Source organism: Carettochelys insculpta, chromosome 6 (assembly GCF_033958435.1).
Source record: "Carettochelys insculpta isolate YL-2023 chromosome 6, ASM3395843v1, whole genome shotgun sequence".
In the NCBI taxonomy this organism is placed as follows: Eukaryota; Metazoa; Chordata; order Testudines; family Carettochelyidae; genus Carettochelys; species Carettochelys insculpta.
Window position 1 is genome coordinate 58587893 of NC_134142.1, and position 15418 is coordinate 58603310.

Consider the following 15418-nt stretch of genomic DNA (forward strand, 5'->3'; position numbering starts at 1 on the left):
GTCCATTCAGTCTTTGCTCTTTACCAAGGTTGTCAAGAGGGGTTAGAGTTTGTGAAGTAGTGCATTTGTGATGCAGTTTTTACGATGGAGATAACTATTTACTAGAAAGCTGACCATATGCTAAAAAGGTTTTTTTCCGGCTGGTGGAAAACTTAAGCTAGATTTGAAAATATTTTACAAGAGTGGTCTATTTTGCATGGTTCTCTATTAGCTTTTGTCATGTGTCAATTTTTGACAAGCTATATCGTCAGTTTATTAATAACTGGATATAAAATAAAAATACACAACACTACATCTTCAACATTTTGATACTAGATTTGAGAATCTGGATGCTCTCTCATCCTGTCAGAATAAAATGCAGGCCTCTCAGGTAAGTGTGGTGTGAAACAAAACCGCAATCCTCGGCTGTTAAAACATTTACACAACAGAGCAAGTGAATCTTTTCTAGTCATTGAAAGTTGTTAGGCTTATCTCCCTCTCTGACTAGTGAGAGCACAAATCAGGAAGAATGCAGCTTACACAATGGAAAAGAACTAAAAGAAGGAGATGGGCAATAACTTTTGATGATGGGGGCACACTCCCAAGATGTTACTAAGTGGGCAAGGGCAGCACTTTTCTGTGCAGGTTGTGGGATTAAGGTTGAGTGCAGAAGGGAGCTCAGGGTAGGACACTGGGGTGCAGGAGAGAGTGGGAGGGGCCCCGAGAGGGAGCGTGGGTGAAGAAAGGGGCTGTGATCTGGGACAAGGGATTGGTGTGCAGGGTCTGGCAAGGATTCTGGGTACAGGAGAAGATTCTGGCCTGCAGGAGGTGTGAAGGAAGGGGTGCAGAAAGGTATGGGGTGCCCATGACAGACTGTGGCGGGGCCTTGAGGGTGCGCTCAAAGCTGCTGGCTGCTCCACGTGGCGTTCTGGCTGCGAGTTTAGGCTTTGTCTACCGTCCCCACCCCCAGCAAAACTTAGCTTCTAGTTTCCCAGAAACCAGCCAATGGGAGTTGAAAAACTACTACAGACCCACACCCAGGAAAATCTCCCTGTTCCCATGAGCCAGTTTCCAGGAAATAAGAGCTGAGAAATTTTGCTGGGGATGGGGCAGGTGAAGCCTGTCCCCCACCCCTGCAGTACAGAGAGCCACAAGAAGCAGCCAGTCACTTTGAGTAGCACTGCTCAGTGCCACAAGGGCAACAGAAGGTGTTTTAGCTGGCAGAGGCACATCCACATGCCAGCAGTGAGATCTTGCATGGGTATGCTAATTAGCCACACCATGAGGCTAATGAGCAGCCATTTGCAGTTTCAAGACTGCTCATTAGCATAGAGCTTCCAGGAGAACAGGTCTGTGTAGATGTGCCCTTGCTGGGCTGGATCTTGCCCACCCCTGGGCTAGTTAAAACATTGTCTCAAACACACTGGCAGAGAAATCAGTCCACTGGTGTTTAGGATACCAAGATCACAGAGTATTTATTTTTTTACGTCAAGAAGATTTCAGATGCAGAATTTACGTTTGAGGCAACAGTTTTCTACTTCCATTTATTCAAATTGGTCTTGAGGAACTTATGTTCACCTAGCTCTTAACAAAATTAGTTATATAGTATCACTAAAGCCCTTTTGTGCCGTCATTGTTAACATTTGAGCTTTTCCCATGCTCAGTCCTTTGCAAAATATTAGCAGACCTAGACACGAATTCACATACCAACAGTTTAAATTGTTCTATTGAGAGAATGCTTTTGCACACTACAAAAACTCACCTGAGGGCTTCTCTATCTTCAGTTTAGGGAATGAGCAAGCTCTGTTTTGCAGTTCATGTCAAAACCCTTACTAGGATAGCCTCCAGCCCTTTCTGTCAACGTTATAGTGAAAGAACATTCTCCAAGATGAGGTCTTGTTTTTCAGACCTCACAAATTCCATATCAAGGGATGTAATGTAATATTAAAAAACCACACGTGTGGGAGCCTCAGTCCTCAAGTAGGTACATGCTTTTATCATGTCAAACTTTAATTCAGCACTTACATTCTTCACGGAGAAAACCTGCATGTAAATAAAGTGTATGAAGGCCTAAAACATTTGTGAAAGAGCAAAAGATCATTAATTCTTTTTCCTAGCTGCAGTTCATCTTGATTAACTACTATGGGTAAAAATGAGATGTTGAAGGAAAGAAATGGTACAAAAGCAATAGTAGCCTTGTAGTTGACAAATAAGTATCAATTGTGGGCAACAGAATGGTGGGAAGTTTCTTATCTCAGTGAATTATGCAATTGGTGCAGTAATGACAGTCACTACACAAGGAATTTAAAATTTCATACAGATGCTGAAATCTTTACTCACTCTATTACTTTTTTTTTTTTTGATTTGACATTACATACAATACATTCCATTCCATTTTAGCACAACCCATTACCAGCCAGCTGTGAAATGCAAATAGTAGGTAGCAGGGGGATTTGGACAACCTCTAAATAAACCATGGGTTTTTGTCAGAGGTGGAGGTGCAGGGAGGCGGAACATTCATCTAGTTCTAAAGCCATCAAAATACATATATTGCTGGATTGATATATGAAGCTTTGGATTGAGTTCTGCTCATCTCAGTCTAGTAGCTCGCTAACAGTCAAATTAAGAAATGCGCTCATTCAGGTAAGGCAGGAATATGGAAGACTGCATTTTTAATACTGTACTCTTAAAAATGCTGCAGAAATAGAACTTTTGGTGGAAAGATATACATTCTTTACAAGTCATTTGCCTAAATGGAGTTTCTAGACAAGTTCTCTCTTTACTGCTGCCATAAGGAATATAAGAGAACTATTGTCATCTTAACTCTAATCTGGTGAGACCACCTGCAACATTCATTTGGAACCAACGTCTTTGTTACAAGAGTCAAACTGGACACTGTGTAAACGATGTGCATTTTAGTAATTATTCCTGTCAGCTGCTGGTTTCCATTCACTGAAGTTATGGTCAATTGGCTCTGACATGAAAATATCCTGACAATTTTAATCTTTTACAGCTCACTAGGCTTGCACAGTGATTTAAAATTGCTATCAAGTGCAAGTCAAAATAAAAATCAAAAGAAAGGAATTTAAAGATGATCTTTACACATAATAGAGGAGCTGAAAAGAGCACAAAAACAAATGCTTACAGAACCTGTAAAGATGTTCTAAAATCTTAATTAATGCACTTGAAAATGACTTGTTTTAGCAAGAAATTCTGTTTCAAAATTAAACCAGCATGTATTACAGTTCTTGATGAATTCTGAAAATACATGGCACTGAATGTTAATACTGAAAGGAGAACTTTAGTTCAAATTAACGTGTTAATTCTGTTCCAGTAATCTGAATAAATTACGGAAGCTCATTTGTGAAGAAAAACCACTTAAGGTCTACTTTTAAACACCACCTCATAAAAACAAGATCACAGGATAACGTTAATAGGTAAATGCAACTTTTCACAATTGTATCTGAAGTTGTCCTACGGCAACGTCAAGTTTGAAAGCTGCTTTAAGTGTCTTGTTTCTTAGGATGACAGTGTTGTTGAGATGTTCAGAGCCTTTGGTGGGCTAAAGGTATTTACCTATGCAAAGAAACACTGGACTGAGCAGACACTAATACTTAGTCTTCAGAAATCAGGGACCATGATATGCAAATTAAACGTAAAAATGAAGTGATACTCTAGAGCCTAATGCTTCTGCAGGTGAAAATTTATATTCTAGTCATTTGATTTGTAAAGCAGATGAGTTCCTACCCATGCAGGAGAAGAAATATGGCTGGCAATTGACCTTTTTGTGCAGAGCTGCAAAAAAAAAAAAAAAAAAAAAAACAAAACCCACACTTCTAAAGCTACAGTAGTTTTAAGTGCTGATTTAAGCATGAAATCAACCTCCATAATAATGTTAATTAAAAACAGTATAGTCAGTGGCTGCTACAGATCTACATTTCAGCTTCTGTTTTAAGTGCACTCTTACCGCGGCATAGAATTTTATTTGGATAAGCATTTTTTGCTAGCCACACAATAAAGTTGTCAGTCTAAAAAACCCAAAATTTTCCCCATAGCTATTAATTTATAGCAGTTAAACAAAAATATCAATCAATAAGACAAAATATAGCTGTAAACTGTGCTACTGAATTTGTTCCACTGTGGGTCTATTTAGATTTAAGGTAGCTTAGTCAGGAAGAAATAAACATTAACAGCTAATTTTGTAAAAGCCATCTGTTAACTTTAGTTAAAGGAGGTAGCTATGAGTGGTTAGATCTGAAAAAAAAATTACAGGTCTATTTTGTCTGTAAACATTTCTATAGTGGTAGATAAAAATATCTATAATAAAGTAGTAAGGGAAAAACTGTTCGGGGGGACGGGGAGGTGGAGGTGAATGGTCCTAGCTTCAAAAAGGAAAAAACAGTAGAAACATTTACTCATCTGTGTTGTTTAAATGATACAGAACTGAAGATTAACATATTACAAATCCATATACAATAAAAAAAAGTGTCAGCTGTATAAATTCACCAGTCTGTTGATATTTGCAATTTTCATTTATCCACACAAATTCAGGTATTTTTATATGCTAGTTTTGTCAAACACATCTGATGAATCTTTGAAGAACGGATATAGTGACAATAGACAATTTTTTTTAAAGTGTGCAGATACTTCATAAATGAGTTTTATAAAATGTCAACCCCCCAATTTTCATAGCATCTTGATTTGTTGATTCTAAGATATATTTTGTATAAATTGGCTTTTTCAAACAAACAAGGCATCCTGCTGTATAACATTTTTCAATAGTGCAAACAAAAACATCTAATATTTTGATTAAAACAAGATTCTAAAACATTTTGGTGTTTTTTCAGCATAACTGGAGAATAGCTGCACCTGTTACTTTTCTTGTGAAACAGTTTAAAACTCTCTTGTCTTATTGGTTCCTTCTAATAGGTTCTGAAGTTTTGTCTTCATGATGGTATAATTTATAGTCCTTAATGCAGTATCGTAGTGAAAAAAGCAGCATTTAAATTACTTTACCAAGTAACTGAACAAATCCCAAATGCAGCGAAGGCATATAGTTTTCATAGTGCACTTTCACCTCACTGAAGTAAAAGCTGCTCCTATTAGCCATTCTTCCACTTCAATGTGAAGTAGATGGTTAGGAGTTTGTTAGTGGTTTCATTAAAGAGTTTTTGAAAGGTCCATTCCTCTTCTGCCAACAGTTCTCAGAAGAGATACACTTTGGAAATAGTACATAAACCCACGGGTATTTTAAAGGATTATTTAGCCAACTATGCCCTCCTCAGTTTTCCAAGTTCAGTGTAGCTGTAATAAATAAGCACCTACATCCTAAAAGGAAGAAAAGAAATTATTTCAGAACTGAATTGAAGAATGCATAAGGTGGGATGCAAATTGTAACCATTTCAAAGTGTACCACGAAGATGGTGTAATTCACACTGCAGTAGTGTCAGAGCCCTAGTCATGGACCAGGAGCCCTTTGTGCAAGGTCCTGTACCAAGAAAGGGCTCCTGGGCACCTATCTGTGACTCTGTCTGCTGAAAAGCACATTGAAGCCAAACTCCACAGCAACATCAATTTGATTTATTTCCCTCCCACTCCCTCTGACCTGCACACACACCTCTGGCTGATAGCTGAAAATACTCAGGAGGTAAAATTACTTGACTATTTTCAACAATAGTTTTCTTATTTTATGCTCTCCAAGCATCTTGGTTCCACTCCCTGGGTATCTGCTCCCCCGTGTTGTACAAGTGGGCTAAGAACTTCCTTCTCCCTGTACATGGCATAAAAGGGGGTGGGTTTGTAGCCGGCTTCAAACAGCTCATCTGTAGGTTTGAGTTGCTGAGATGCTCTTCAGGTAGCTCAATTGAGGAGTTTTTTTTTGTTTTGTTTTGTTTTTTTTAAACCTCCCATCACAACATAGCTGCAATCTAAACTCCAGTTCTGGCTCCTTGACTCTCTGCTGTTGGAGCACATACTCCTTGCGCATAAGAATAGAGTTGCAGTTATAGGCAGATCCCAGCAGGGCAGAAAGACAGAACATAGTAAGAGTCTGGATGCAGCAAAACAGGACATTCCCTAGTCTTGGCACTGTAGAGTTCAAAAAGCTCCAACTGACATCAATGACGCGGGTCACAGAACCCCACATCTACTCCACTAAGCTATCTGCAAATTCAAGAAGACACCAATGCAGTGAATTATGCTCTGGTTCTTGTTGCTAAGACATTTTGGGAACGTTGAGGGTTTCTTACTGTATTTTTAGAAGAAAGATTTTTGGAACACAATTTTATGACAGAGGTGAAATCCACAAGGATAGTGATTACAAACAAACACCAACACTGTTACCTCACAATTAAAACAAATATTCTTTTGTGAACAGAAGTCACTGAATTTCCATTTTTTCCCCACTCCAGTGAACAGGCAAATGAATGAAAAGTGGTTTGATGGGTGGAATAAATACCACATGCATTTCTAAAAATTCATCAGTACAAAGGTCCTTCCCTCCCATGTTTATTCTTTTACCATCTTTCCTGGGGTCAGGAACCTCTCTTTCCCTCCACTGCTCACACCATGCAGCTGAGCCAATGCCTATCCTTCCCCTACCATACTTGATCCATGTCAGTGCTCTCCTGGAACGAGGGCTCTGGCTAAGGCAGCCCTAGGGGTCCCAAACTGGTTTATATGAAGTACCCATGGTCCTAAAGCTCTGAGTGGGGCAACACCCACAGAAGTGGGTGCTCAGACACTTGTTACCTCAGTGGGACGGTCACTACAGTAGGGCAAAGAGCTGCTATGAACACGCACCAAGGGATGATAGCTGTGTGACTTGCTTCAGAAGGCTGTTTGTTGCTTTCTCCAGCCCTGAAACATTCTACCAAGCTCGTTACCCTCACTTAGCCCAGACACCCCATGCTTAAACTCACAGATGCAGCAAATATTTAAGATTCTCTACCCTGCAGCACACACATACTAGTAAGTCAATATTTAAAGAAGCATTTCTCTCCTTTCACATTCTACCTACTTATCTGGGTCACTATACTGTGCTTATATTATCCAAGTGCCTAACTAGAATCAAACAAAACAAAACATGTATCCTCCTCTTCCCAGTTGGGAGACATCTGTCTTTATTATTTAATACATTTCTATGGAAAAGGGAAACTAGGTTCCCATGACAGATGAAACTGTAAAGCAGACATCTGAGATTTCTCCAAAAGCACTGATTTATAAGAGCAGCACATGAAACATATATTTCAAAAAAAGCCTATAACCTGCAACATTTGTTGGATGCGTACAAATTTGATGTCAAGTTAAAATGGCTTTTCACTGTTACTGGACATCACTGGAAACAAATTACCTTAGCTACATTACCAGTATATCCAGGAACCATAGTAAGATGATTTTCTTGTTCCCACAATCCACTTAACTGCTGTTTTAAAATCTGAATATTTCTGGAAGAGAAATAAAGACACAAAATCACAAATACATTTTGTGTTTACCTGACTATCATTTTGGTAAGAGGTCTTTTATAACAGATATGGCCTTAAAGCCTCAGTATTATAGAATGCAATATCACATTAGTGGCAACATCAAGGCAGAGTGTAGACTTCTGAGCTTACTGTTTAAAGTTAAGTTCAGTGGTTTTTGTAATATAAAAATGAAAGTTTGTGTTGCATTTAATAAGAATCCAATAAAAATGAGTGTTGAGACATTACTTCACAAAAATCAACTACTTAAACATTAGACAAAATAATTAGAATATGTAGTATTGTGCAGGAATAAGACCTACAAAACACAGAAGAGGAGGCTACTTACTGTAAATGGCTGTTCAAGATGTATGGTACCAATTTGTATTCCAACCATGGGTGCGCATGTGCGCCATGTGCCTGAGTCCAGAAATTTTCTCCAAGCTATGTCAGTTGACCTGGTATCTCTCCTCATGCTCCAAACTGAGGGCATAAAGAGTAGCGTGGGTTGATACCACTTCAGTGCCTTCTTTCACTGCTGTGTAGTCAAATCCAAAGCAGAGAGGAAGGAAGCCAGGTAGTGAATGCAGACAGAGACCACAAATCTCAAAGAGCTTCAGTACACAAGAAGTAACCTCTTCTTCAAGGGATAGTCCTGATGTGTACTTCACATATGCGTGACTTGTGAGTACTCACTGGTACGGTGCTGAGTGCAAGGAAGTGGATGGTAAAGCCATCTGCAATATAGCTCATCTCATGGCTATGTCCAAAGCTGCCACATGGATCCAGGGCATAGTGTGTTTTCAATGTGTACAGATCACCACGTTGTAGCTTTGCAGAGGTCTTGCCACAGAACAGCTAAACAAACCCAGGAAGTAGTGTGTACCCATACAGAATGAGTTGTAATATCCCCAGGGAGTGGGAGAGGGTTGATATTTTGTAGTATACCAGTATGTAGCCAGATACCAATTTAGAGATCCTCTACAAGGATAAGGCTTGGCCCCTTGATCTTACTACCATAGCCACAAAACGTCCTGACAACTTTCAAAAGTTTTAAGTTCTCTGTAGGTAGAGCATCAGGGCCTAGCTGACATTGAAGGAGTGTAATTTCTTGCCTGTGGAGAGAGTCTGGTTTTGAGCAGAACACAGATAAGAGGATAAACTGGTTGAGATAGAATCCTGACAACCTTGAGGAGAAATCTGGAATGTAGCCTTAATTAAAGTTTGTTTTTGTGGCAGACCAGTTAGGGAGGTCTGCCATCACGGCTGCTAGTTCACTGATCTTCTGGCTTAAGTAATGGCAACCAGGAATACCACTTTCATGGAAAGGCCGATCATAGTCCACTTATCCCTCGTTTAATGAGTACTTGACTTACGAGTATTCGCTAAAACAAGGGAGATGCTTACCTACCAATGTTCACTAGATGAGTGAACTTCCCCGGCTAATACAAGCGAGGTGCTGGCAGGGGCTGTGAGACCAGCAGCCCTGCGGTTGGCTCCACTCCAGCTGCTGGATCCCTGTCAGGGGGGCAGATGGACCAGCAGCCCTGTGGCTGGCTGCGCTCCAGCTGCGGGGGTCACAGGTGGGAGATGGGGGGGTGAGTTTGGCAGTGCCACGAGGTCCCCGGCAAGGGGTGGAGTGGGGAGACTGGAAGCACTGTGGCTGGCTCCACTCCAGCAGCGGGGCTCCCACGGGGGTGGGGAAGTCCAGCAGTCTCGTGGCTGGCTCCACTGGAGCCGCAGTGTCCCTGGCGTGCAGGGGTGGGGAGGGGCAGCGAGAGTGGCAGCCCTGCGGCTGGCTCTGTCCCAACCCTGGGATCCCTGGCTGGGGCATGGGAAGACCCGCAGCACCGTGGCTGGAGCTGAGCTGGCCACGGCGTGGAGAAATCTGCAGCCCCGCCCCCTCAGTCCCAACATTCCCCCAGCCCACAGCTCCCCACACAACCACCCCCGCAGCCCATTCCCAACACCCACCCCATCCTCTTCAGTTCCAAACCCCCTGGCCCCCCTGCATCCACGCTCCAGGAAGTAATGACACTTCACCTGATAACATGTTCTGGTAGAGTCTTTTCTACTCTGGTTAAGGCAGATTACAGACTGTATGTCAGATGCCAATTCAAGCACCAAGCTGTGAGGTGGTGATTGAACTTGATCTAGTCTTGAGAGAGAAGACCTGGGAACCATTGAAGCCTGACCCATGGCTGGCTTGAGAAATTCACAATGTCTGTGAACCCAAATTGCCAGAGACAGGAGTGCTAGGGGGATGACGGTAGCTCTGTCTCAACACACTTTCCTGAGAACCCGAGGAACCAAGAGAATGGTGGGAAGGCATACTGGAGGTTGCCCATCTTGAGGCAACGCTTGCCTACTCTTGTAGAGTCGCTGTCCAAGGAACACCTTGAAGCAATACATAGGGAGTTTCTCACATAAAACAAAGCAGTCATGGATGGAGGCACCCCGCCATGCGAAGAGACTGGACAGTGTAGTTCCTATTCATGATGGATGTGGAAAGTCCTGCTCAGTGTTTCTACCAGGGAATTTTGCATGCCTGAGAAATATGCAGCCTGTATGATCACCTGGTTTCTGATGTGCCAATTTCATAGTTTCACCAACTGAGCAGAAGGAATGACAACTGTCCTCCCCCTGGCTATTTATGCACATCACCATGGCAACGTTGTCTGAAGGGATTTGCATATGAAGATAACATGAGAGAAAGGAAGGCTTTGCAAGACAGGCAGATTGCCCTGAAGCTTGGCTTCTATCAATGTCCATGTGCCCTGCAGTCCAAGTGGGCACCTCATCATGGAAGGGAAGCATCTGTCATAAACGTGGCCAGCACAGCGGGAGGGCTGGAGGGGATCCTAATCATGATCACGGATGAACTGAACCAAACAGAGACCAGAATAACCAGTGGAACAGTGACTCTATTTGATGTGGTCCCAGGTCAGCCTGTAGATCAGGAGGCATCTGCAGTCACTTGTTGGAGTCTCAGGAGGAGCATCATGCAGGTGCAGACTGCCACGTGCCCCAAAAGACAGACAATGGCAGATGTGCAGGGTTTGATGCAAATGTAAACAATAAGGATGCTAAAGCTATTTGCCAGGAGGATGGCCCACACAATGACTAAGTCCATTTCCCCTCCAAAAAAAACAATCTGCATGGGTTACTAAGTGGACTTGTCTTTATTCACACAGATGGTAAAGGAGGCTAAGAGTCTTCAAATGGATTGAATCAGAGGCATATTGTCACAAATGCCCCACTAGGAGCCAAATCATCAGTGTAAGGGAATACGCTGCATGATACCAACATCTCATCTGAGCTATTATGATTGCACAATACCTTTGGAAAGACCCCTAGTGCTGTCACTTTTCTGAAGGGAATTAAGTGAAACAGATTGTTTCATGATGAGACATCAGCACTAAGAAATCTCCTGACGGATGTCACATGGAAGTGTGCGTCTTTCATGTCGAGAGCTGAAATCCAAACTCCCTCCTGGAGAGAAAAGAGATTATCAGCACTACTGTAATCCTGCAGAATTTCAGCTTCCTGATTAAGCTGATGAAGGACTGGGATTGGTCTCCAGCGTTTTACTTTCTTTTCCATGAAGAAGAAATATGGTGCAGAGAATCAACCTTTCCTAGTATAGAGGTGGGACACCTTTAACACACCATTCCCTACTGAAGAATCAATTGTTGGTAAGAATCCCTTGAAGGGGGCCTCAAGTGGAGACTCTGAGGTATGATCTCCTGTATCCAGTTGTCTGTGGTGATCTTACCCCAACTGTGGCCAAAAAGGGAAGAGGGCTCCCCAAAATGAGTGGCAGTGAAGGGGTTAACATCAGAGACTGAAGCCACGAATCCCTGAACAGCACTAGTCCTGTGGGCACAGAGCAGGAAGCAGTGTTGGCTGGAGTCCACTGCTGCCTGGAAGGTCTCCCTTGCCAGTCTCCCCATATTGATTAGGGCCTAGAAGTAGGCCAGGTCCTATGCTTGGCTGTAAATTCTGCCTGACTGCTGTAAGTATTGATATTGTACTTAGCTAACACAGCCAGGTAGTTCACTATGTGGAATTGTAGACCTGTTCATGAAAAGGTCTTCCTGCTCAGGAGGACTAGTCTTTTGGACCCTTTGTCCAGTGGAGCAAACATCTCGGGAGACTGAAGAGCTCATTCTGTGACCGCATGAAGTAGTGGTGAATTACGGGTCAGGTGTGTGAAGAGAAATTCAGCCACTGTAAACTGGCACCAAGTAACACCTCTTGGCTCTTTTTGATGTGTCATGCTACCTGAGCCAGTTCCACTATGGCCTCATTAACAGGAAGGGCCACTCAGATGTGCTCTAGTCACAGTCCTATGAGGTAGTGTCCAGGATCCTCAACTTTTTCCATCAGAATCCGCAAGTTGATAACCACCCTGAGAGGTGTTCAGGGTACTGATAATCATCATCTAGAAGAAAAAGCAGCAGAGGGATGACTGCCTCAGCTCGTGATGAGCTGGCTCCCATTGAACCAGAGGAACCAGTTTCACATTTTTCTCCTTATACACTGATGTGAAGGGAAAGAATTATAAGAGCCTTGCAATGGGAGTCTACAGTACAGGTCCCAGGAGGGCCAAAACGAGACGTTCATTGATCTGGTTGGGCCCAAAAGGAAGTGACACCAGTCCTCCCTCAGGGGTGCTAGCCAAGCAGGCTGGGGTGCCTCAGCTGCTTGTTTAGGTGTCTGAGAAGCAAAACCAAAACTGACTAGGCTATATCCAGGAAATCCATTGGCAATGGCAGGCCCAATCATACTGGAGGGCTCCCCAAGTCCAACAAACATGTAAAGAACCTTTCCTACAGTAGTAGTGGCTCATAATCTGCTGCAAGATGTCTCAGAGAACAGATGGGCCTGACAGGAGGACTGCAAGTATGGCACAAACACCACCGCACGTACGGCACGAACATTGCCAGTTCAAGAAAGTGCCCATGGAGACTCAGGTTCTACAGGCCTGTCCTGTGTGTGATGGCAAAATGGCACTGATGGGAGTATCCAGACCTGCACTCACATATGAATGCTCAGTGTCCTGGTACCAAGGCTGCCAGCAGTACTGAGAGATCCTGTTTCTTCTTAGCAATATCACCACCACCTGGCTGGAGGGTAACTTTCACATCAGCTCTGCAAGATGATCTTTGATTTCTCACTTGACCTCTTATCAGCTGTTTGCTGCTATACCCAAGAGCGTTTCTTGCTCTTGTGGTGGATCCTGTCCTTACTCATCAGCATTGGCAGTTCTGCATCATGGCTTGTGCTTGATGGGTCACTGCTGGGTCTCCTTGCCAGGGTCTGGGGCCTCATTGACTCTTCCATCAGGAACGGGCTGAGTCAGAGATCAGAGGCTTCTTGATATCTGGACAGGAAGGACTTACATGTGTTGCACACATTTGAGCAAAATGTTTCTTCCAGGCAGCATAGGCACTGTTGATACTAGTCTGGATGGAAAAGGAACATGGGCAGGAGATGCAGGTCTTGAAGCCTGGTATCCTATGCATAGTCTCTGGGTGACAAGGATTTGAGTCCTCTCATTGGAGAGGGGTTATATTATATTCATAACAACTATATAAACTATTCTAAGTATAAAGGTATTTATAACAGTGAAAGGCAACTCTCTTATCCTGATAGGAGCGAAGGAGCAAAATGGGTTTTGACTTGGGCCATGCACAGTAAGAGCAAACTGGAGTGGTGTTTACCTGATCTGCCTCTTACATCCTTGGTCTAGAGCAAAAGTAGATGTATCTTGCATGATGGATCAATGGATACTACTTGGAGAAAACATCTAGTTTCAAGCATATGGAGTCCATGCATAACAACATGTGCAATACACACAGGAATCACCACTTGATGTGAAGTTTTTCCATGGTTATGTTGCCTGAAGCTTTTTAATTTTAGAAGAACATGTATCTTTAGCCCCAGTGATCATGGAATAAAACAAACTTAAGACAGCTTTTGAATAATTAACAAATACTGCAATGAGTGACAATGCACAATATTATACTCACTCATCTTTTACTTTTTCCACATGTGCGGACAGTTCTGACCACCATCTCTTAATGACAGCTAGGAGCCAGTTTAGACCAACTATCACGTATCTGTAACAACATATTGAGAAGGGTGTTGAAGCACTGGAATGCATTGCCTGGAGGTGGATTGTCCGTCCCTAGAGGCTTTTAAGTCCCAGCTTGACAAGGTCCTGGCTGGGATGACATAGTTGGGATTGATCCTCCTTGAAGCAGGGGGATGGACTAGGTGACCTCTTGAGGTCCCTTCCAGTTGTATGATTCTATGATTATGTACCTACCCCCAACCTTTGCTGCGGATGTGACTATATCCACCAACTGATAGGAGAGGTAACTGGATTCCCTTTTTCTTGAGGATTAACTAAAAGGTTATATTTGTATATGTATTTTCTACTTCGAAATTATGAGGCAAGCTCAGATAATAAAGGATGTTGAGATGCTCTGCATCAGAATGTTCCCCCACTAAGTTTCATAATGTGGAATCAAGACTTCAGTTCTGGATATCCAAGATTTTAGTGTTTGTGACTAAATCTTGAAACAAAAGTCAAGTGACCCTCCTTCTCTGGTATAGGACCCTTGGCCAAAATAAAACAAAATCGAGCTTTTTGTGCCACTGGGGGACGGGGCTTGAAAGATATAGGGACAGGGATTTACAGCAGAACAGCAATCCCTGCAGAGAGCTTCTGCATAAAAGCAGGTGGGGAAGTGAATAGCAAGAGGATTCACAGCTATACAGGAATCCTTCAGGGGGAAGAGAGTATTTAAGGGGGAAAAATTCTATTAGGGCCCACAAAGGGTACTTTACCTCACTTTGCATTGGAGTTCAATGGTCTGGCAGGGAATGATTCTTTTCAACCATTCAGAAGGTTCTGATACAAAGAATTAAGGTGATGATTCATTTGGATACTTACTCTTCATATTTGCTTTTAAGCAGTGATTTTACTAAAGGCAACAGATCCACGCAGCAGCCAGCTGAAATATATGGTTTTTCTTCCTGTAAACTAAAATAAAGTAGTGTCAAACTACATGAACTTTCAGTTTCTACAAGTTTCAAATGAACTTACCCTTCTTCCTGAAAGGTTTTTTTATTACTATTACCTGCTGGTAAGCACAGGAAGGCAATCTACTACGACTCCAAGATCCTGTATCCTAAAGAAGATAAGGAAAAAATAGGTCAAAGTACTGATTGATTATAGGGATGTGAGAGGTTAACTGGTTACCCAATAAGCAGTAGGCTTACAGAATGCTTACTTGGTAATGGGTTGGTTAATCGGCTGTCAGCTGTGTCGGTTGAGCTGACAAGGCCACATGGCAGGCAGACAGGACCTCAGTCCCAGCCATAACATGGCAGCCCTAGTGGAAGGCAGGTGGTACCCCAACTCCAGCCATGCCATTGCAGCACTTCAGAGACTCCAGACTCTGGGCCCCTGGAGGTGCCACAGACCTGCCATGACTGCCTGCAGCCCCAGTAAGACGCCCCTGCCCTGCGTCCACCAGTGGTTAACCAGGGAAACAATACGGCTGCGTCTTCATGTGCTGCTTCTTCCAGAAGAAGCGACATGCTAATGAGTTGTCCAGAAGATGCTAATGAGGCACAGATGCAAATTTTGCATGCCTCGCTAGCATAACTGGGACATGGTCTTCCGGACTCCGAAGTACACATGCAGACTTGCAGCCTGTGGGGATTTTCTGGAAATTTGGGGGAAGAAGGGGCTTCCTTCCAGAAGATCCCCACGGATCATGCCTCTCCAAAGCTTCTTCTGGACTCCGAACCATGGGCCAATATGCTAATGATGTGAGGAAAATTTGCATCTTCACCTCATTAGCATCTTGGGATAGCTCAACAGCATGCTGCTTCCTGAAGAAGTGGCACATGGAGAGACATCCTATAATTTTAATTGCTTAACCAGTTAGCTGGTTTTGATC

At 42.9% G+C, this 15418-nt stretch overlaps 1 protein-coding gene across 2 annotated transcripts in view; it reads right to left on the minus strand.

Moving 5' to 3' along the window:
• Positions 1–1505: 1505 nt before the first annotated feature.
• The window catches only part of KATNBL1 (katanin regulatory subunit B1 like 1), a 53479-nt gene continuing 39566 nt past the window's right edge, over positions 1506–15418 (minus strand). For both annotated transcript variants that reach the window (XM_074998834.1, XM_074998835.1), the window contains 5 exons: positions 14591–14641; positions 14404–14493; positions 13475–13564; positions 7331–7424; positions 1506–5307 (listed from right to left, as the gene is read on the minus strand). In XM_074998834.1, coding sequence (XP_074854935.1) covers positions 5275–5307; positions 7331–7424; positions 13475–13564; positions 14404–14493; positions 14591–14641 — 358 coding nt within the window. In that variant the 3' untranslated portion in view covers positions 1506–5274. The remainder of the gene's footprint in view (positions 5308–7330; positions 7425–13474; positions 13565–14403; positions 14494–14590; positions 14642–15418) is intronic.